This window comes from Aethalodelphis obliquidens, unplaced genomic scaffold (assembly GCF_003676395.1).
Source record: "Aethalodelphis obliquidens isolate GAN/ISIS:26980383/991018 unplaced genomic scaffold, ASM367639v1 scaffold67, whole genome shotgun sequence".
NCBI lineage: Eukaryota > Metazoa > Chordata > Mammalia > Artiodactyla > Delphinidae > Aethalodelphis > Aethalodelphis obliquidens.
The window spans coordinates 10,450,451-10,471,937 of NW_020838011.1; the positions used below are offsets into that span (position 1 = coordinate 10,450,451).

At 34.2% G+C, this 21,487-nt stretch overlaps 1 protein-coding gene across 2 annotated transcripts; it reads left to right on the plus strand.

Annotated features, from left to right (window-relative positions):
* The first annotated feature begins 364 nt into the window (after positions 1-364).
* Positions 365-9,251, plus strand: CSN3 (casein kappa). Of its 2 annotated transcripts, XM_027089653.1 has the most exons (6): positions 365-430; positions 2,529-2,574; positions 3,118-3,179; positions 5,851-5,883; positions 7,055-7,545; positions 9,078-9,251. In XM_027089653.1, exons 2-5 carry the CDS (start codon positions 2,565-2,567, stop codon positions 7,511-7,513), a joined length of 564 nt encoding a protein of 187 aa, XP_026945454.1. In that variant the 5' UTR covers positions 365-430; positions 2,529-2,564; the 3' UTR covers positions 7,514-7,545; positions 9,078-9,251. The 2 variants fall into 2 exon arrangements, with proteins under 2 accessions (XP_026945454.1, XP_026945455.1); XM_027089654.1 differs by lacking the exon at positions 2,529-2,574 and having other exon boundaries at positions 371-430.
* Positions 9,252-21,487: the final 12,236 nt, after the last annotated feature.

Below are 21,487 nucleotides of genomic sequence, written 5' to 3' on the forward strand. Positions count from 1 at the left end.
ACATTTGAAATGTAAAAGTGCTGTGGTTAGCTATTTTTCATTTTAATAATAGCTTTAAATTCAAATAGGTATAGTTAGTTGATTAAGAATGCAGTTAATATTTTTAAAACTTCTCCATATCTTTTCATAAAATATAAAAATTCATTCTTTAACTCGTGTGAATAATCTCTTTCCAAACCTTATGAATGACAGCTCTATTTCCCCCTCTGCATTTCATTAACCGAGATAGACGCAAAGATGGTCCTGCTATCATCAAATCTTTCCTTTCTGTCATCTTCCTATTGGGTACAATGTAGAAGGAATATAAATTGCATGACGCAAGGCACTAACACCCTTTAATTAGTCTCCAGTTATTTACCTTGGGTCTTCCCTACAGTTGAGAGGCCAACTCAACCTACTGCCAAGCAAGACCTGACGGGCACAAGGAAAGGTAATCATATTAAAACGTTCAGAGAGAATGATTCTTTATCACAGTAGTTACTAATAACACCACCAATGTTATTTTAGAAGCACATTTTCTTCCTTTTAACTTTATTGTTAAGCTTGAATATGCCTTGGCATCATTTTGATATTAGTTTCTAACCTAAACCTTAGATTCTGTATGTTATCATCAAATTTATTTTTAACTTCACTTTGGGTTAAAGTCAAGGTTTGATACTGGCTAAACTACTGAAGACAATGTAAATTCTAAAGAAAGGTTCATTGTTCAAGACAATGAACCTATTCCTACAGACAAATGTGGAGGGCTAACTTCTTAGGAAGATGAAAGTGCATAATAATCTAGATTGATCCCTTAATTAATTTCAAAATTTTATTTATATCTAAAGGTTATAATTTTATTTGTTATAATATAGCTTTTAAAAAAACATGACTTACATATCCTAATGAAAGCTGAATAGTTCTTCTGTTTCACAAATTTTTCTGTCTTACCAAGTGATGAAGGCAAATTCAAGTACTCATTGGTTTAAGTAACTGACAAGTGAAGTATGGTTTTATCTCTCTGATTTCTGCTTATGCTAAAAATGGAGGAACTACTATCATTTTACAGATTGTTTTTGTGTGAGTATGCTTGTGTTACAATTTTGCATGAATTGTAAAGAAGTCTGTGATTCACCATGGAAATATTATTATTCAGTCTACAGTCTTAAAAGTTAAACAGTGATTATTGTATAATATTGTTTTCTATATTCACTATACTGTATTATAATCATCAAGCTTGCTAAGGGACTAGATCTTAATTATTCCAACCACAAAAAAGAAATGATAATTATGTGACATGACAGAAGTGTTAATTATCACTACAATTGCAACCATATTACAATTATACAAATACATCAAATCTACATGTTGTACACCTTAAATTTACACAATGTTATATGTCAAATCTATTTCAATTAAGAAAAAGTTAACTGGCAAGTAAAGAATTAATAAGGAACTCCATTCTTCTCAGTGAAACTTGAGAGGAAACAACCTATGCTGTAGGTTGTTCAAATTTGATCACACATGAGTTCTTTTCCATCCAATGGTATCCCATCAGAGGTTCTGAAGTCAGTTTAGTAGACAGCATTTCTAATCATTCTTAGCTGAAAATCAAAGGTGAATGGAGTCCGGTGTGTGCTCTCTTTACCAAGCCTGAACTTTAACTCTGTAACCCTCTTTTGTAAAACTCAGTTTGTAGGTTTCAAGTCTATACAAGTATAGCAATAACAATAGCTGCAACAAGACGTAGTTAATATTTGCTTCATAAATACAATATGTATTTAAATATTAAAAGTTTGAAGTGTCATATGTATCTTTCATAAAAAGCAATTTATTTTTTTAAAAAATCAAATAAATATGTGTGACTACCCTATACTCCTTTACAAAGGTAAGGCTAATTTATTTCTTCAAATATTTCAGCCAGAGACCTGTAATTGTCATATCATATTTTTTCATTAAAATGATCAAGCTAATCACATCATTTTTGATTACTGGAGAAGCAGATTATGAAAGATGCAGTTTCAGTATACCCCCCATGTCCTCCATTTTACACATTCCAGTTAGATTAATCGTGGAATTATAGAATTTCATAAATTTCAGTTCTAACTTTTGTTTATAGGTAACAGTAGTAAGGCCCAGATAAAGGAAATTACTTGGCCAAAATTACACAAGTAGAGATAGAGCCTGAGATAGAACTCAGTTCTCCAAAGGAATGTGCAGTCACCTCAGTCTCTAATCTGAAACCACTCAACTGCTTTCCGTTGTTTAGAAAGGCATGCCTAATTCTTCAACCTAGCATTTAAGACCTCTGCTTTTTCTTCCCTCAACTTTCTTTCCAACTTTGTATTTCCCTTCTTTCTATTCAAATGCCCATAGATATTCCCAAGACTTTCTCCTCTACTTGAAGTTTCTCTCTATTAATCTCTGCATGGGCAAGTCACACCTATAATGCTATCTCCTACAGAAATAATTTGTTGATTTCTTAACTGAAAACTTCTACCTGTAGAAAACCACTTTTGTGACATTTTCTACTTTCTTTCCTCTAACAGTGATTTGTGTGTGTTGCAACTCTCTTCCTAAAATTGATGTTACTTGGCAAGACCAATTCACCTTGATAATCTCAACACTTGACACAGTGCTTTGTTCCTAGTAGGTTCTTGGTGCATGTAAAATGAGTATAGGATTAACCTTATAATGGTACTTTCAGTAATATAAGCAAATATTAAATTCATTCCGTTTATACTGTTTGGTTTTTCTAAAGCTTTTGATAAAATAGATTTTCCACATTGGCTAAATCTACCCCTAAATCTGACTCTTTCTTTCCCCTTAAACCAAAGATAACATTGTTCCAAATCACTCTTAAATTATTAGCAACAGACCCTTTTAATGTAATGGGGTTTTTTTGTTTGTTTTTTTGCGGTACGTGGGCCTCTCACTGTTGTGGCCTCTCCCGTTGCAGAGCACAGACTCCGGACACGCAGGCTCAGCGGTCATGGCTCATGGGCCCAGCTGCTCCAAGGCATGTGGGATCTTCCCAGACCCAGGCACGAACCCATGTTCCCTGCATCAGCAGGCGGACTCTCAACCACTGCGCCACCAGGGAAGCCCTAATGTAATGTTTTTAATTTTTATTTTTAGGTGCAATGATGAAGAGTTTTTACCTAGTTGTGACTATCCTGGCATTAACCCTACCTTTTTTGGTGAGTTAATTTCATCTGATCAATTTGTATCAAAACTTTTTAAAAAATTTATTTAAGGTCTCTAATTATGTAAATTTCTAAATACAGTCATATTTTATGGAACAAAACAGCTGCATACTAACTATATTTCCCTAATAGTAATTTATTTTTACATTTATTTCTCTTATAAAATTAAAGTCATGTTCTTCTGAATATACTTCTGGTTTCCAGGAATCAAGAAATCATACTTTATCATGTATAGAAAACCTTTAAAATTCTCATATGATAGAGAAAATACATTTTGGGGGAAAAAACAGTAAATATTTTTAAATTATAATGTGATCTAAAAATTCACAAAAAATAAATACAGAAATCATAGACCAGGAGCAGAAATGTTTTTAATTAAATTCCTATCTCGTGCAGACTCCAATCCCTTAAGGGACTAAGTTCTTAAAAGATTAGGAGCTCGTTTAAGCTTTTTTACCAATTTCAAATAACTTGACAGGTACTGTTAACATTCAAACATATTGTAATTTTTGTTATAATCTTTCCATTATGTCAATTGAGACTCCTTCTCAGGGCTTATATCCACAAACAACTCTATGATTTTCAGGCATTTTCTTGAATTACATGCTGTGTATCAAGGCTATTGGAACAAGAAAAATGTTTGGAATTTTTTTTTTCTTTTAATTTTTTCGACTTGTTTTCCTTATTGTTTTGCCTATTGCTCTGTTTTATTTTCATGTTCATTTGGGGATCCCAGGCACTTATTTGCCAATAGCAAGTACAGAAGGCAAACATCTCATGTTTTGTGACCTCCTCTTAGATTTTAAAATATGGGAGGATGCTAGTCCTTGTTTCATAATTCATTTATTATTAAATTTAGATTTTCTTTTAAGTTAATATCTCAAATAATTATATTAGGTAAATTCTTGGAGTCAAACTTTTTAAATATTTGAATTACTATGGCTTTCACATTTATTTTCTTTCATTTATTCTCTGAAATTTGATTTTATTGTGGCCACCTGCATATTTAGAACTTGGGTTTTCTCTTTGAGTGAAAAGGATTAAAGTTTAAATCAGAAAGTGATCCACAACTGCCTGACCTATAGCAACCTCTTCTTGAGCTACTTGAGCCTGCTCTAGCCCCCAAATACTCCTTCTGGTTTTCACAAAGCTACAAGCCCCACAGACATGAAGAAATAATTCAAAAGAAGAATGAAAGTTTATAGATTGTACCATCCAATCTTATGAGCAATCAAAATTATACAAATTAAAACAGCAATATGATAGCATCTTTTATGTGCTAAATTTATTCCTTCTCTCCAAAATAAAAATAGTTAAGATACAATTTATTACTAGCAATTATGAGATGAACTGCACAATCTTATAGCCTACTGGTGGCATTATAAGTTGGCATAAATTTTCTGTACAGCAGTTTAATAATTTCTATCGAAGAATTTCTCCCCCAAAATCACATTTTTGAAAAACTGTCTTAAGAAATCAATTAAAACTATTTAAAAGGCCACTGATATCCAGATGTTATTCATCTCTCTATTTATAATAAAACATTTTTTGGAAAAAGCTTTAATGGTTAACAATAAAGAACAAACATTTCATGACATAGTCATTGATTATTTATATTTCTACTATGAATATGTAAGTATGAAAACTATGATATAATGGAAAACTGCTATGAGAGATCAAACTTCTTTTAAAAGAAGTAAGATACAAGATACTAAAATGAACATATACCAGGAATACATAATACATATAGATTGGTATTATATTTAAATGTCTAGATTATCAGGATTTTTGAGTATAGGCAAACTTTCAATATTTATATAACTTTCTAAATTTTAAACTAGTGATTTAATAAATTTGGAGAAAAATAAGTCTCTGTCTCGTATTACACACCAGTATTTTTTTCTAATCTCTGATTTTCTATACCTACAACTTCCAAAAGTTTTGTAGAGTCTTTTATATCCAAGTGATATGTGTAAAGTCTTAAACTAGAACTGTCATTTTTAAAATATTTACCATTATGAACTCACTCAAAAGTTTATAAAACTTTTGTGAGTTTTAAAGCTTCATAAAATTGCTAACTCCTGATTTCCTATGAAGGTTGTAATCCAGAATTAAGAAAAACACTATAAATACACAAAATTTGATTTTTTAAATGGTATTATTTATACACTTATACACTGACGTTTTGCTAGATATTTTTAATCAAGAAAACCTCATAAATCATCTTAGTAGGAGAACAAAAACAGAAAAATATGCTCAACGCTCCTCTTATTTTTAACAATGTATATTCAGTACAAACTGAATATAGGTTGTTCATGTTCTTCATTTAAGCAAATATCATGTATTACATTTGTTGGGGTCAAATGATCATATTCTTTTCAACCTTGAATTTTTCTCCCTAAACAGTGATTTTTAAAGACAACTTATCCATGGAGCTCATTATTACTATTTTAGTTAGTATATTTATGTCACTTCTTGAGTGGTTCACAGACTATGGTTAGTTAACCATGGAAAGTGCTTTATAATATTTTACAATACTAAAATAAAAACAAAAAAATGTTTTGTCTTTGATATAAAAGACATTTTTAAAACCACAAGAAAATCTAGACTCTTTCTTGCTTTTTTTTAACTTCTTATTTCTCATTCTTTCTCTGAATCTCACCAGAGTGCAGAGGGGCAAAACCAGGAACAATCAACAGTAAGTTCAAATGTTTCCCATAGAGATATGAACTCCAAAGTATAATATTATGCAAAGTTTAATGATATTAAAATGCCTCTGTCTAAACACTAAGTAAATATTTAAACTCCATGAAATAATCTAATAATCCTTGTAAAAAACATCACTTCAACAACCAATCATATGAATCAACCTCAATGTTTATCTGAAAATCTCAGTATCATTTTGTAGGCCAAGTCATGTCTTTTGATTTTCATATGTATTTAGTAACATGAGAAAACCCTCTCAGAATTTAGTAGTGGGAAAAAATGAAAACAAAAGCAAAGTTTAATATTTCTCCTGTCTACTTTTTAAGACTTGGGGAAAGATCCCTCTCTGACCCTTCTTTGAATACTTCTCATACACTTGTATTTACTTCTACCTTTTGTTTCCCCAATCTGTTTGAATGAATAGGTCTCCATTCATGAGAAAGGCTTGCTTTGCCGTGTAATTTTGTTGATTTCTTTCTATGTATATGGAAAGATCTAACGACGTATTTTTATAACTGCACGTTATAAATAGAACATTAATAGAACTGAAGTAAATAAAAATAGAAAATTTCCTAACTGATCTTTAATGGATAAAACTAGGCTGAAAAAAATCCAAAGTATAAATCCAGAAATCCATATCACATTATTTTACTATTCTGCTATAATTAGTTTAGAAAAAAATGTGCCCTCAGCCTAATCCTTCGATAAATAAAATACAATTACAAACATGTGGTGAGAATGTATATATACACGTATAAGGAAAAATATATACATAGTTTTTTCTGTGTGTAGTATGTTTGTATACTGTATGTCAAAGCACTCTATGAGACTGGTCTAGCTGTGGTACTTATAATGTACAGCATTTACTGAGCACTTTTTGTGTATGCCAAGCTCTGGTCAATATGATTTACATTATGGATTAGCTCATCTAATTTTTTTTTAACTAATATTATTTTTAACGTTTGTTGAAAATCAAGAAGTGGAAGGGAAGTGTACAAATCCATATCTTGTAAAATAATATGGTTGCTGGGTTCACTATGTCCAATGTTGTACTTACTTAACATCAAATACTGTAATGTTGTATTTCAAAAAATTCTGATTTAAGACATCTTTTCATTCTAGCCTACAATAATACTATTCTGCATAATTTATTCTTTTTGCAGCGCTGTGAGAATGATGAAAGATTGTTCAAAGAAAAAACAGTAAAATATATCCCAATTCATTATGTGCTGAGTAGGTATCCTAGTTATGGACTCAATTACTACCAGCACAGACCAGCTGTACTAATTAATAACCAATTTATGCCTTACCCATATTATGCAAAGCCAGTTGAAGTTAGGCCACATGCCCAAATTCCTCAATGGCAATTCCTGCCAAATATCTACCCACCTACTGTGGCACATCACCCACACCCACGTCCATCATTTCTTGCCATTCCACCAAAGAAAACTCAGGATAAAACAGTCATCCCTATCATCAGTACCATTGCTACTGATGAGCCTACACTTATACCTATCACTGAACCAATAGTGAACACTGTAGTTACTCCAGAAGCTTCCTCAGAATTCATCACGAGTACACCTGAGACCACCACAGTCCAAGTTACTTCACCTGTGGTCTAAAAACTAAGGAAACATCAAAGAAGACAACACAGGTAAATGAGCAAAAGACAAAATGAGTAATAAACAAGATTCATGGATTTATCAAAACAATCATAAAATCTAAAATAGTATAGATGGATAAATTAAATCTGTTACAGGAGCAGGGTAATTATAACTTTAATTTGGTGGTGCCTTAGCATTGATACACTAGATTCTTTTCCAACAAGAAATGAAAAATAATCGTATTTTACAAAATGAAGAAAAATTGGGAACTTTTTTATCAAACTTTTTTCAACAACTGGAACACTCCTAGAATCTATTTGTTTTATTTTATTCCTATTCACAGACAAAGACAGTGGAGTAAATGACTATTAAACTCATGATTTTTCTTATCTCAAAAATGCAACTCCTTAGAACAATGTATATAGGATATGAGTTTAAATACATTTTAATTGTATAACAGTGTTCTTGCATTCAACAGTGTTCTTGCACTCTAATTTTGGTATGAATAGAGTGAAAGGAAATGATAGGCTTCCCATGTAGCTTTTTGATTTAAAATACAACTCAGTGTGACATAGTGGTAACAGCATTAAATCAGAGAAGGCTGCTTCTTCCATTGTGTGATCTTAGGCAAGTCATTACTCTCAACGAACTTTCAGTTTCTCATAATTTTGGTTACTATGAGGTTCAAGTGAGAAAGCATATTGTGAATGAGTTGTAAAAAGTGATCAGTCATGAACTGTAATGCTTTAGAAAAGATAAAGTAAAATTAGTAAATACTAAAATTTATTTTCAACTAACATCTCAAGTCCTTACTAAATTATCAAAACTACATAACTATCTCAGTTTATTCCTGTAGCAGCCATGTGGAATGGATTATATTACCATCCTGAATTCACAAAAAAAAAAAAAAGCCGATAAATGCAAGTTACTACAGCTAGAAAGTTCAAAACTGGGAACCAAATCAAACCTGCTTGATTTCAGATAGTGAGGCTTCATTAGTATGTCGCCTATTTCCATATGGGCTAATTTGCAAAAAAAAAAAAACAGAAAACAAACTATAATTTCCCAAGATCAGCATATGTGTAAATTTTATTATTGAGTTATGTTTAATAAGACTTCTGGTAAGAAAAAAAAACATAAGTTAATAAATCTTTGACTCATTAAATTTTTGAAAACAAAAGGAGAAAATTAATAGAGACAACTTGAAAGCAAGTAACTGAGTATTCAATTGTCCATTTTATTGATCTAAAATACATTATTACATGATTGTTTTTAACAGAATAATCATTATCTCAGTAGTTACATTTGTTCAAAACTAATGAACCTAGATTTCTAAGTTAAAACCACTGTATAATATCACTTATAAAAAAGAATGTATAGGACTGTGTCTTTCTGTAAATATCAGGTGAAGGCAGTTATTTCGGTTCACTATATGTGGAATTTAAATATTTAAATTTAGATACTTAATTTGATAGACTCCTTGGTACAGACATTAGACAAATCGGAAGCTAAATAAAAGTCTACATATCATGAGAACGGTTAGCACATTATGAACTAAATTCCTAAACTGTCATTTTTATAGGTCTTTCTGAAACCAAGTGACTGCTTCACACTGTCCTTTAACCAGTTGTCTGCCTTCAGTGAAGAGAGAAAATGATTTTCACAGATTCGGCTCCTTTCTCTTCTCCCCTTACATTTTACATCCATGCCACATTTAATTTTTTGATTCCTGCATAATAAAGCCAATTGAATGCAATGGATCTCTTAATTTGAAATAGTCTGTAAATACACCTCAGGGATATTTGAAACTTTGAAATTCCAAGATAAATTTAGTGTGAGTTTGAGTACACACATTTAATTGGAGGCAAAGTTCATAATTTCGTCTGATTTTCAAAGTGGTCCATGGTTTAACACTGATTAAGAACATCTTCTGCAGGATGACACTGGAACATCTAAATTTATGGCTAAGTCATTGGGACCAGAGAAGAACTAAGCTATAGTGTTCAACTCCAGAAGACCACAAAGTGACTCTTGGGAGCCATGAGAACTCTAGAGGTAGCATTAATTTAGGTGTCAAAATGTAATGCTAATTTTAGTCTAGATCATTCCCAAGAGCAAATTCCAGATACAGACAGGTTACAGATGACCACAACTACAAACACAGATAGATATATGGCAAAATAAACAAGAGTTGACTCTTGACCTGCATGAACCAGTTTCCGCCAGACTTGAAGCTATAGTCTCACACCTGTCAAACTCACACTCATACAAACACACACACACACACACACACACACACACACACACACACACACACCAGGAAGCTTATGGAATTGAGGTCTTCCAGTCTACAAAAATTGGTGAATACTCAAAGTCCAAAAATATGGCAGTTTTTCCCTTAATGAAATATTGCAAGTAAAATGAGTGGGTCATGTATGTGCTTGCTCCATATTTAACACATCATGCCAGGAAAAATACAAATCACTCAACCCATACAAAGGGCTTACTGTCACTCTTTTGCTGAAACCCTCAATAGATGTTCTATTGTTAGGAGTGGTTTACAAAACTTTACCTTCTCTCTCACTCAAATGCTAGAGTCTGGAAGAGAGGGCTGGTCAGGAACATGGCATGGCTGGGCTTCATTTGCTATGATCTTTAATAATATTACTAATTTCTAGAAAAATGAAGTTAAAGGATGGAAGAAATAGAATTTATTTCATTAATTAATAAAACATTTATCTCAAAGTACTATAAGAATTATTATGGAATACAAAACAACAATAATAATAATAAGCAATCAACAGTTATATATTATAGACCATAGGCCAATTTTCTATTTGCTCATATATATTCAATCTTTTAATAGTTACTCATGGACTACATATTATTATTATTGTTACTATTATTATTATGAAAGAGAATTGAAGTAATTTTCTCCAAGTGGAACTGGAATTGAACACGGATAATTTTGCTTTAAAATCCTTGTTTTTAATCTTGTGAACACTACTATAAAAGCATTTCCACACTGGGTGGTGAAATAAAATATGAAACAAAATACTGTGAAACAGGAAAAATATTCTTGTCTTAATATTGGCTCATATTAATACAATAATATGTCTAACTAAAATAACATTAATAAAAAGAGTTGTTAAAAGTAGGATTTTAAATAAAACACTTACCTCCCTGATATGACATTATCTGAACTTTTGTACCAATTGGATTAACCAGTTAGAGTTTACTGTGTAAGTAATATGGCAGAGTAAATCCCTCAACTACTATTTACATGTTAAGAAAATACATTGGTGAGTTGGTTATTTTGGATTTGGATAAATTACTTTCAGATGCAAGGGTCCATTCACGTGAAGGCAGTTTATATGAGAAATTATATCTTTAGCACAGAAAAGAAATGGGATCTGGAGATTTACACATATTCATTTTTCAATTATTTGCCAAATGCCCACTATGTGAATACAGCATGTTTCCTCCCTGCCTCTAGGACCTCACAGACTAATGAGATTAGAAAAACATCTTATTATTCAGTCTTCTAACACAGCCTTATCTGAAAGTTCTCAGGTCTTCCACAAATGCAGTGATAAGTTATATAATAAATATTTATTTAGCACTTTAAAATGTATAAAGAGCTTTCACACATAGAAACCTCTTAATCTTCATCAATAACCTCTTAAAATAATTTCTTATTAATCCTCATTTTGTATATGTGAACACAACTTTAAAGTAGTTAAACATAAGAGAGTGAAAATTTATAGGCCTTAGATTTAGATAGAACTGAATTAAAGGTTTAGCTCAAAATTGCTTAACTGTGTGACCCTGGGTAGCAGATAAATAAAGTGGACAATAACATTTTTTGATTTATTGATATACGTGTTAGGCTCTGTATCAAGTATTTTACAGGTTTTACTTTATTTATTTCACATAGTACTCCCTTAGAGAGGCACTATTATTATGTTCATATATAAACAAGGAAATCGAGACTCAGAGAGATTAATTTGCCCAAGAACAAAAAGCCACTACAGGGCTTCCCTGGTGGCGCAGTGGTTGAGTCTGCCTGCCGATACAGGGGACACGGGTTCGTGCCCTGGTCTGGGAAGATCCCACATGCCGCGGAGCGGCTGGGCCCGTGAGCCATGACCGCTGAGCCTGCATGTCCGAAGCCTGTGCTCCGCAACGGGAGAGGCCACAACAGTGAGAGGCCCGTGTACCGCAAAAAAAAAAAAAAAAAAAAAAAAAAGCCACTACATATATATACTACCAGATGTAAAATAGATAGCTAGTGGGAAGCAGCCACATAGCACAGGGAGATCTGTGCTTTGTGACCACCTAGAGGGGTGGGATAGAGAGGGTGGGAGGGAGACACAAGAGGGAGAGGGAGGAGATATGGGGATATATGCATATGTATAGCTGATTCACTTTGTTATAAAGCAGAAACTAACACACCATTGTATAGCAATTATACTCCAATAAAGATGTTAAAAATAAATAAATAAAATAAAATGAAAATAATTTTAAAAAAATTAAATTTAAAAAAGCCACTAAATGGTAGAGTTTTGTTCTGAACTCTAGAAATTCAGTACACCAGCTTTTGTTATCTTACTACTTGGACAAAAAACTTTTAGCCTAAGACATTCATTATAGTACCCTACTTTCACTGGACAGTCAATAAATTTTTATTTCCTTATTTGTAAAGAACATTCACTGTCCGCAAGACAAGGCCAATTTTCATGATCTTACTAATACTACCTTCCTATTTCATCTCTCCCCATTAGATCCTCATACCATTCACCCCAGTGACTCAGAAACTCCCCAGATGACCCTAGCTGTATTAATATCAACACCAGTACTTTTCTGAAGCTGCTCAAATCCTTTGGGTAATTCCTATCACGTAACCAAAATTTGACTCCTTGGCTTATTTATCACATCTTTAAGAAAAACTTTCCTTAACTTCCAAGATCAAGTGCTCGACTCATGTGCTACCACAGCATCCTTCCCCCTACCTATTCCTTTCCTATTTGTTATACCTCCCTGTCCACCTCTCCTGCTGGGATGTAAGCCCTATGAGCCCAGGAACTATGTTCTCCCACCACTGCCTCTCCAAGGTAAGGCCCAATACATTATAAGAGCTAAATAAATGTTTGCTAAACATATGAGTAAGTAAAGGAATAAAAGGGTTTTTAATAATTGAAACTGAAATACCCATTTAATAGGATTAAATAATCTAGACGTTCCTTACCAAAATCTAGGAAAAAAAAATGTTGACCTTAGCAGTTTATTACTGATCATAAACCAAATTACCAAAGGCCAATTTAAAACTCAAGAAAATTACTGAAAATCATACCAATCACAGCAATTTAAGGTATAAATATATAATGCTTTTTATAACTTAATCTCAGTTTTCAAGGAAGGAAAGCTGAATGCCAACAGAGCGATAACCAAATTGCTGTATCAATATTACATTATCTTAACTCTACCACACTATTTAGAAAAAGGAAATGATGGCCTGTCCTCTTCCTAATCTTCCTAATGTGATAAATGGAGTAATGGCCAGATGCCTATATTATTAGAATAAAGGCTATAAATGTAATAAATGGGATAGATGAACAAAAATGGACCTGAAAGTTTGTGTATTCTTTTTTCTTCTTTTAACATGTTTATTGGAGTATAATTGCTTTACAATGGTGTGTTAGTTTCTGCTTTATAACAAAGTGAATTAGCTATACATATACATATATCCCCATATCTCCTCCATCTTGCATCTCCCTCCCATACTCCCCATCCCACCTAGGTGGTCACAAAGCACCGAGTTGGATCTCCTTGCGCTCTGCGGCTGCTTCTCACTAGTTATCTATTTTACTTTTGGTAGTACATATAAGTTCATGCCACTCTCTCACTTCATCCCAGTTTACCTTTCTGCCTCCGCGTGTCCTCAAATCCATTCTCTATGTCTGGGTCTTTTTCCTGTCCTGCCCCTATGTTCTTCAGTGCCGGGGACCAGCCCCAGCTGAACAGGATTCACCCAAAGGAGAAGACGGAGTCGGCGTGGACAGAACTCAGTACACCTCTTCTTGGATGCAAGGATCTGACAAATTTATTTTTACAATTTCGAAGCTTTTATACTGTGAGGCAATCTTATTTTCAATCTTAACAATCCAGTTCCCATGCCAAAAAATCCCTTACAAGAGCCATAAAACAAAAGTAATTTACATAAGCAGATTACATCAGCAGGTTAAACAGGTTAAGTAATCTTCTTATCGCTTGTAGTTTCTTTCATCCCCTGTGGTCAGGTACATCTTGGTCACGCCTAAGTCAGGAACTCTGTCTGCGGTTTCATCATTGTTCTTAGAAGAATTAGATGTTTTTGTACCTGTTTGTTCTGTTTAATCAGCCAGATCTTCAAAACATAAACTCAAGCACATTATTCTTTAGCACCAGTAAATATTTACAGGCTGTTTCAATCTATCTCTATAATCAAAGCAAGACACAGAATAATCAATAACCCTAGGGGGTCTTGGGGGAGGGCATTGTACCTTAAATTTGCCACCAAGTTCCTTTGCAAAATACTTATAAAATATAATTTGTGCTTTATATCTATTCTTATTTGGAGAGCACTGAAACTTATGTAAAGCTGTCAAAAAGCCTACTCTATCTAGTTCCATATAAACCCACTTCAGCATAAAACCTCCCCGCCACCATATCCAAGTGTTTTTTAACATATCTTTAACTCCCCAGGGGGGCCATAACTCATCCAATTTACCTTGTAAAGTAAGCTCTTGCCATACAAATGCTCCTGTTGTGTTTCCCTGTACCCAATGCCCTGGCCTGGGAGTGGGGATTTCAGGTGTAGTCATTGGGGAAGCCGGGGTAATTACAATCTTTTTTTTTGGTTTTACCCTAAGTCGGGGTCTTTCCCTAAACCCTCCATTGGAACTGGGAATGTTTCCCAACACTAATAACAATCCTATAAAAATCACCTTAGGCAAAGGCAGGGGAAGACAAGGGGAGCCACACAGAGGAAAGCTTTGCTTCCACACAGAGAAAAGCTGTGGTTCACGGAGGAAATGGGAAACAAAGCCCTGTTGCGGTGGAAGAGCAGTTGCCATTGGCCAGGTCTCTGGTCTGCTACCTGGGTTCCCATCTGAGCTGGGCGTGGGAAGCGAAGCAGCCATGGGGACAAGAGACCTCTCTCAAAAGGGGTGAGGGTTCAGGCTCCTGCAAAGTTGGGGGGGGTGAGGGTCTATGCCCCACCTCTGTTGGCCCCCAAGTTCTCTCCTGATGGCCCCTCTGCGACTGTGCCTGTCTTAGGTTGTTCCTTCCCTGAGGAATCTTACCCGTCTCTGGCTAACCAGCCATCCTCCGGGGCCAAGCAGGGAGATGTGAGGTGTGCGAGTGAGCGAGGTGCAGCGCCCCCAGAGAAGGTCAGTTCTCTGTCACCTTGGTAGCCTATGCCCCCGTGGCCTCCACGCCCAGCACCTGCCCTGGGATTCCTTCGCCAACTGGCGGGGCCCCGGCTCTGATCACATGTCTTCGGGAACCCAGGTTTCTCCTCCAGAGAGGGCCCAGCTTACAGCACTGGGCAAGAGAGACCAATTACACGGCACCAGCCACCAGGAGGCAGGAAGCTTTGCAAACGAGAACTTTGCTTTTCCATATTTACACCTGACAGCACCAGCTTTGCTTGGCACTATGGGTCTCGTCCATGCTGAGACTCAAAGGCACTTCCTATGTGGCTCCCGGCACTTCAGAACCATTTTTTCCTTTTTTTTTTCAGATTCCATATGTATGTGTTAGCCTATGGTATTTGGTTTCCTCTTTTTGACTTACTTCACTCTGAATGACACACTCCAGATCCATCCACCTCACTACAAATAACTAAGTTTTGTTTCTTTTTATGGCTGAGTAATATTCCATTGTATATATGTTCCACAACTTCTTTATCCATTCATCTGTTGATGGACACTTAGGTGGCTTCCATATCTTGTTTACTGTAAATAGAGCTACAATGAACATTGTGGTACGTGACTCTTTTTGAATTATGGTTTCCTCAGGGTATATGCCCAGTAGGGGGACTGCTGGGTCATATGGTAGTTCTATTTTTAGTTTTTTAAGGAGCCTCCATACTGTTATCCATAGTGGCTGTATTAATTTACATTGCCACCAACAGTGCAAGAGGGTTCCCTTTTCTCCACAACCTCTCCAGCATTTATTCTTTGTAGATTTTTGGATGATGGCCATTCTGACCAGTATGAGATGATATCTCATTGTAGTTTTGATTTGCATTTCTCTAATAAGTAATGATGCTGAGCATTCTTTCATGTGTTTGTTGGCAATCTGTATATCTTCTTTGGAGAAATGTCTATTTAGGTCTTCTGCCCATTTTTGGATTGGGTTGCTTGTTTTTTTAAAATTGAGCTCCATGTGCTGCTTGTAAATTTTGGAGATTAAGACTCTGTCAGTTGCTTCATTTGCAAATATTTTCTCACATTCTGAGGGTTGTCTTTTCATCTTGTTTGTAGTTTCCTTTGCTGTGCAAAAGTTTTTAAGTTTCATTAGGTCCCGTTTGTTTATTTTTGTTTTTATTTCCGTTACTCTAGGAGGTGGATCCAAAAAGATCTTGCTGTGATTTATGTGAAAGAGTGTTCTTCCTATGTTTTCCTCCAAGAGTTTTATAGTGTCTGCTCTTACATTTAGGTCTTTAATCCATACTGATTTTATTTTTGTGTATGGTGTTAGGGAGTGTTCTAATTTCATTCTTTTACATGTAGCTGTCCAGTTTTCCCAGCACCACTTATTGAAGAGGCTGTCCTTTCTCCAAAGTATATCCTTGCCTCCTTTGTCATAGATTAGTTGACCATAGGTGCATGGGTTTATCAAAAGCACTTGATCCTTTTCCATTGATCTATATTTCTGTTTTTGTGCCAGTACCATATTGTGTGGATTACTCTAGCTTTGTAGTAAAGTCTGAAGTCAGGGAGTCTGATTCCTCCAGCTCAGTTTTTTTCCCCTCAAGACTGCTTTGGCTATTCAGGGTCTTTTGTGTCTCCATACAAATTTTAAGATTTTTTGTTCTAGTTCTGTAAAAAATGCCATTGGTAACTTGATAGGGATTGCACTGAATGTGTAGATTGCTTTGGGTAATAGAGTCATTTTCAGAATATTGATTCTTCCAATCCAAGAACATGGTATATCTCTCCATCTGTTTGTATCATCTTTAATTTCTTTCATCAGTGTCCTATAGTTTTCTGCATACAGGTCTTTTGTCTGCCTAGGTAGGTTTATTCCTAGGTATGTTATTCTTTTTGTTGCAATGGTAGATGGGAGTGTTTCCTTAATTTCTTTTTCAGATTTTTCATCATTAGTTTATAGGAATGCAAGAGAGTTCTGTGCATTAATTTTGTATCCTGTAACTTTACCAAATCCATTGATTAGCTCTAGTAGTTTTTCGTGGCATATTTAGGATTCTCTATGTATAGTATCATGTCATCTGCAAACAGTGAGAGTTTTAATTCTTCTTTTCCAAGTTGTATTATTTTTATTTCTTTTTCTTCTCTGATTGCCATGGCTAGGATTTCCAAAACTATGTTGAATAATAGTGGTGAGAGTGGACATCCTTGTCTTGTTCCTGATCTTAGAGGAAATGCTTTCAGGTTTTCACCATTGAGAATGATGTATGCTGTGGGTTTGTCATATATGGCCTTTATTATGTTGAAGTAGTTTCCCTCTATGCCCACTTTCTGGAGAGATTTTTATCATAAATTGGTGTTGAATTTTGTTGAAAGCTTTTTTGGCATCTATTGAGATGATCATATGGTTTTTCTTCTTCAATTTGTTAATATAGTGTATCACATTGATTGATTTACATATATTGAAGAATCCTTGCATCTCTGGGATAAATTCCACTTGATCATGGTGTATGATCCTTTTAGTGTGTTGTTGGATTCTGTTTGCTAATATATTGTTGAGGAATTTTGCATCTATATTCATCAGTGATACTGGTCTCTAATTTTCTTTTTTTTGTAGTATCTTTGTCTGGTTTTGGTATCAGGGTGATGGTGGCCTCATAGAATAAGTTTGAGAGTTTTTCTTCCTCTGCAATTTTTTGGAAGAGTTTGAGAAGGATAGGTGTTAGCTCTTCTCTAAATGTTTGATAGAATTCCCCTGTGAAGCCATCTGGTCCTGGTCCTTGTTTGTTGGAAGATTTTTAATCACAGTCTCAATTTTATTACTTGTGATTGGTCTTTTAATATTTTCTATTTCTTCCTGGTTCAATCTTGGAAAGTTAAACCTTTCTAAGAATTTGTCCATTTCTTCCAGGTTGTCCATTTTATATGACACAGAGTTGCTTGTAGTAGTCTCTTAGGATGCTTTGCATTTCTGCGGTGTCTGTTGTAACTTCTCCTTTTTCATTTCTAATTTTATTGATTTGAGTCCTCTCCCTCTTTTTCTTGATGAGTCTGGCTAATGGTTTATCAATTTTGTTTATCTTCTCAAAGAAGCTTTTAGTTTTATTGATCTTTGCTATTGTTTTCTTTGTTTCTATTTCATTTATTTCTGCTCTGATCTTTATGATTTCTTTCCTTCTACTAACTTTGTGTTTTGTTTGTTCTTCTTTCTCTAATTCCTTTAGGTGTAGTGTTAGATTGTTTATTTAAGATGTTTGTTGTTTCTTGAGGTAGGATTGTATTGCTATAAACTTCCCTCTTAGAACTGCTTTTGCTGCATCCCATAGGTTTTGTGTCATCGTGTTTTCATTGTCATTTGTCTCTAGGTATTTTTTTATTTCTTCTTTAATTTCTTCAGCGATCTCCTGGTTATTTAGTAATGTATTGTTTAGCCTCCATTTGTTTGTGTTTTACATTTTTTCCATGTAATTGATTTCTAATCTCATAGTGTTGTCATTAGAAAAGATGCTTGATATGATTTCAATTTTCTTAAGTTTACTGAGTCTTGATTTGTGACCCAAGATGTGATCTATCCTGGAGAATGTTCAGTGTGCATTTGAGAAGAAAGTGTAATCTCCTGTTTTTGGATGGAATTCCTATAAATCTGAATTAAATCTACCTGGTCTATTGTGTCATTTAAAGCTTGTGTTTCCTTATTAATTTTCTGTTTGGATGATCTGTCCATTGGTAAGCAAGTTTTGAAACATGAAAAATTCAGTAAAATCTATTCATTAAACATAACTGCAAATAGGCCTTTGCAATAAGTAAAAAGTGAGGGCTTCCCTGGTGCCACAGTGGTTGAGAGTTGGCCTGCTGATGCAGGGGACATGGGTTCCTGCCCCAGTCCGGGAGGATCCCACATGCCACGGAGCAGCTGGGCCCGTGAGCCATGGCCACTGAGCCTGCACATCTGGAGCCTGTGCTCTGCAACAGGAGAGGCCACAACAGTGAGAGGCCCATGTACCACAAAAAAAAAAGGGAGACTTACAGTGCTTTTATGTTTTTTTAATAATGTTCTATCAAATACAAAAGTAAATATGTTAGCCAGGAACTGCTTGGAGGTCTTGTTTAAATAAATGAGAAATTATTTTATGAAATTGGTAAAATAAAGAGGTCATTTAAACCATGTTGATCTCATCAATTTTTTTTTTTTTGCGGTACGTGGGCCTCTCACTGTTGTGGCCTCCCCCATTGTGGCCTCTCCCAGAGCACAGGCTCCGGACGCGCATGCTCAGTGGCCATGGCTCACGGGTCCAGCTGCTCTGCAGCATGTAGGATCTTCCTGGACTGGGGCACGAACCCATGTCCCCTGCATCAGCAGGCAGACTCTCAACCACTGTGCCACCAGGGAAGCCCTCATCAATTATTTTTAACTGTCATCAACAGTGTTCTTTGAAACCACATTGTGAAGCAAATGATCATAAAAGAAATCATATTTTCCAAAGGAAAAATTAGACTGGAGTTCATATTTTTTAGCACCAATAAATTCATATGACCAAAACCAAAGCCAGAATAAATATTATATAGCTCTAAAAATTGTTAAAATATTGTCAAAGAATAACTTTGAGAATTTAGTTATTTGCATGAAAGTGAGGGGCACTGTTTTCAACAAACAAAGGAAAAATGAGAATTGTGATAAGATAGAGGGGAAAAAAGATGCTGTCTTGAAATTGTAAGTTATATTTTACATTTTGGCAGTAAATCAGCAACTCACAAGGGGGTCAGCCTAGACAGGCACCACTTGAGTAGTTTCACTAGGGTCATCAAAAATTGATTATATGTTATTTGGAAAGTGAGAATGGGATGGTTCTTTTGTGTAAAATCTTCCAATGACCCTCCATTAACATTTTCAGCTTATTTAGAAAAGTTTGTGCCTTATCATTTACCAGAATTGTTTGAAACTATAATTATGCATTAAATTTTTAAAAAGTAAAATAAGGTTATTAAGCACATTGATTATACAGAGTCCATCACAGAACAGAGATTTATAAAGCACATAAAATATAAAATTATTGAATCAATATTTGACCCGTTAATTTTGTTGTAAATTATTAAATGTTATGTAATTATTAATATAGTTAACCTTATTAGAATTTAAAAGAGGATCTTTAAGATAAATTTGAAGCCTCAGGTCCAATTAAGACAAAATCTGCCCAGTGACATCTGATCTACTAAATTGATTTTCTCTAGAAAACCTAGAAATCTAAAATGAATCAAATCTTTTAAAATAATTCCAGGAACTGTATTGTGGGTAGCACTACAAGTTCAAAATCATTCTTGTCAAACATAAAGATTAGAGCATCTAAATATGTAGTTATAGAAAGAATATCAATTGGGAAGAGTTTAAGGAAAGGCTCATGGATTTGATTTTTTTTTTCATATCCCCAAAACATAATTGGTAACTGGCGTGGGAAAAGAGAGTCAATGACACTCCTTTTTTTATTGAAATTGAGACAGTGGATGAAGAAAAATAAGCTAGGAGAGTATTTCTTTTGTTCAATATTTGAATATGAACCCCATGGCATTTTGATGGAACTGGACTCAGTGTCACTAACCATCCCCTAATCACATGAAGTCTTGATTCAAAGGATTTAAGAAGGGAAATTTGGAATGTAAATAAGTAGTAGTGTGAAGGGGAGGCTGCAGTAAATTATTTCACATATAAGAATGTTTATATAGTACTTGCTAAATATTTTCTTACAAAGGTAAAATAATTTTGTTCACTTGGCTATTTTGTTTTAATGATTTATTTAGAGCACTACTTTTTTCACACTTAATAAAAAATTAAAGTATCCCATCCCCTGTGCAAATTCCCACATTCTGTATATAATTAGAGCCAGGAAGTTTTATACATATTATGATCTTTTAATTCTAAGTTAGACGGCTTTCTATATTTTAAGATTTCTGAAACTAAATTGTTTTACAATTAATGATTTATGTTAGTAATTCTTTCCACTTATAATCTGTCATTTAGTTAATGGTTCCTCATATAATAATTGACATTCTAAAATTAAAGACAATGGTATTTTCTTGATTCTCACCTGTTATTTTTTGCCACAATATAAACGGGGAAATTCAAAGCACCAAACTTGCCAAACTCACAAGCCTAGAAAGTGGCTGATGTGGGTTTGAATTCAGGTCTCTCTGATTCCAAAACCTGCAAACTTTCCATTATGTCCAATTGCCACTTTTATGTGACATGAAAGAACTTTTCCTGATATATTCCTACTAATGATAACAGTCATAATAGTAATAAATAAATTTAGTTTATACACCATGAAATATTCTAAATGCTTTACATATATTAATTCTTTTAATCATCAGAAAGAATTTATGAATAGAATATTTCATTAGTATTATGAAGAGAATACTACTGTAATGTATATATGTAGGCTGAGACACTAAGGTCCTTTTTAGATGTTGCTTTGTTTTTATAATAAAAACATTAATTCCTTATTTATTTAATCTTATTCTATTTTTGTTGTCTTTTAGCTATAGTAATGAATAGGAAAACCTCTGTGCAAATATGATTTGGTCT

What these genes read in the sequence shown, in the direction of transcription:
- CSN3 (XM_027089653.1), top strand. An exon ending in CATTAACCCTACCTTTTTTG is followed by an intron (nt 3,180 to 5,850) that starts GTGAGTTAATTT and finishes GAATCTCACCAG; the next exon opens with AGTGCAGAGGGGCAAAACCA. An exon ending in AAAACCAGGAACAATCAACA is followed by an intron (nt 5,884 to 7,054) that starts GTAAGTTCAAAT and finishes TTCTTTTTGCAG; the next exon opens with CGCTGTGAGAATGATGAAAG.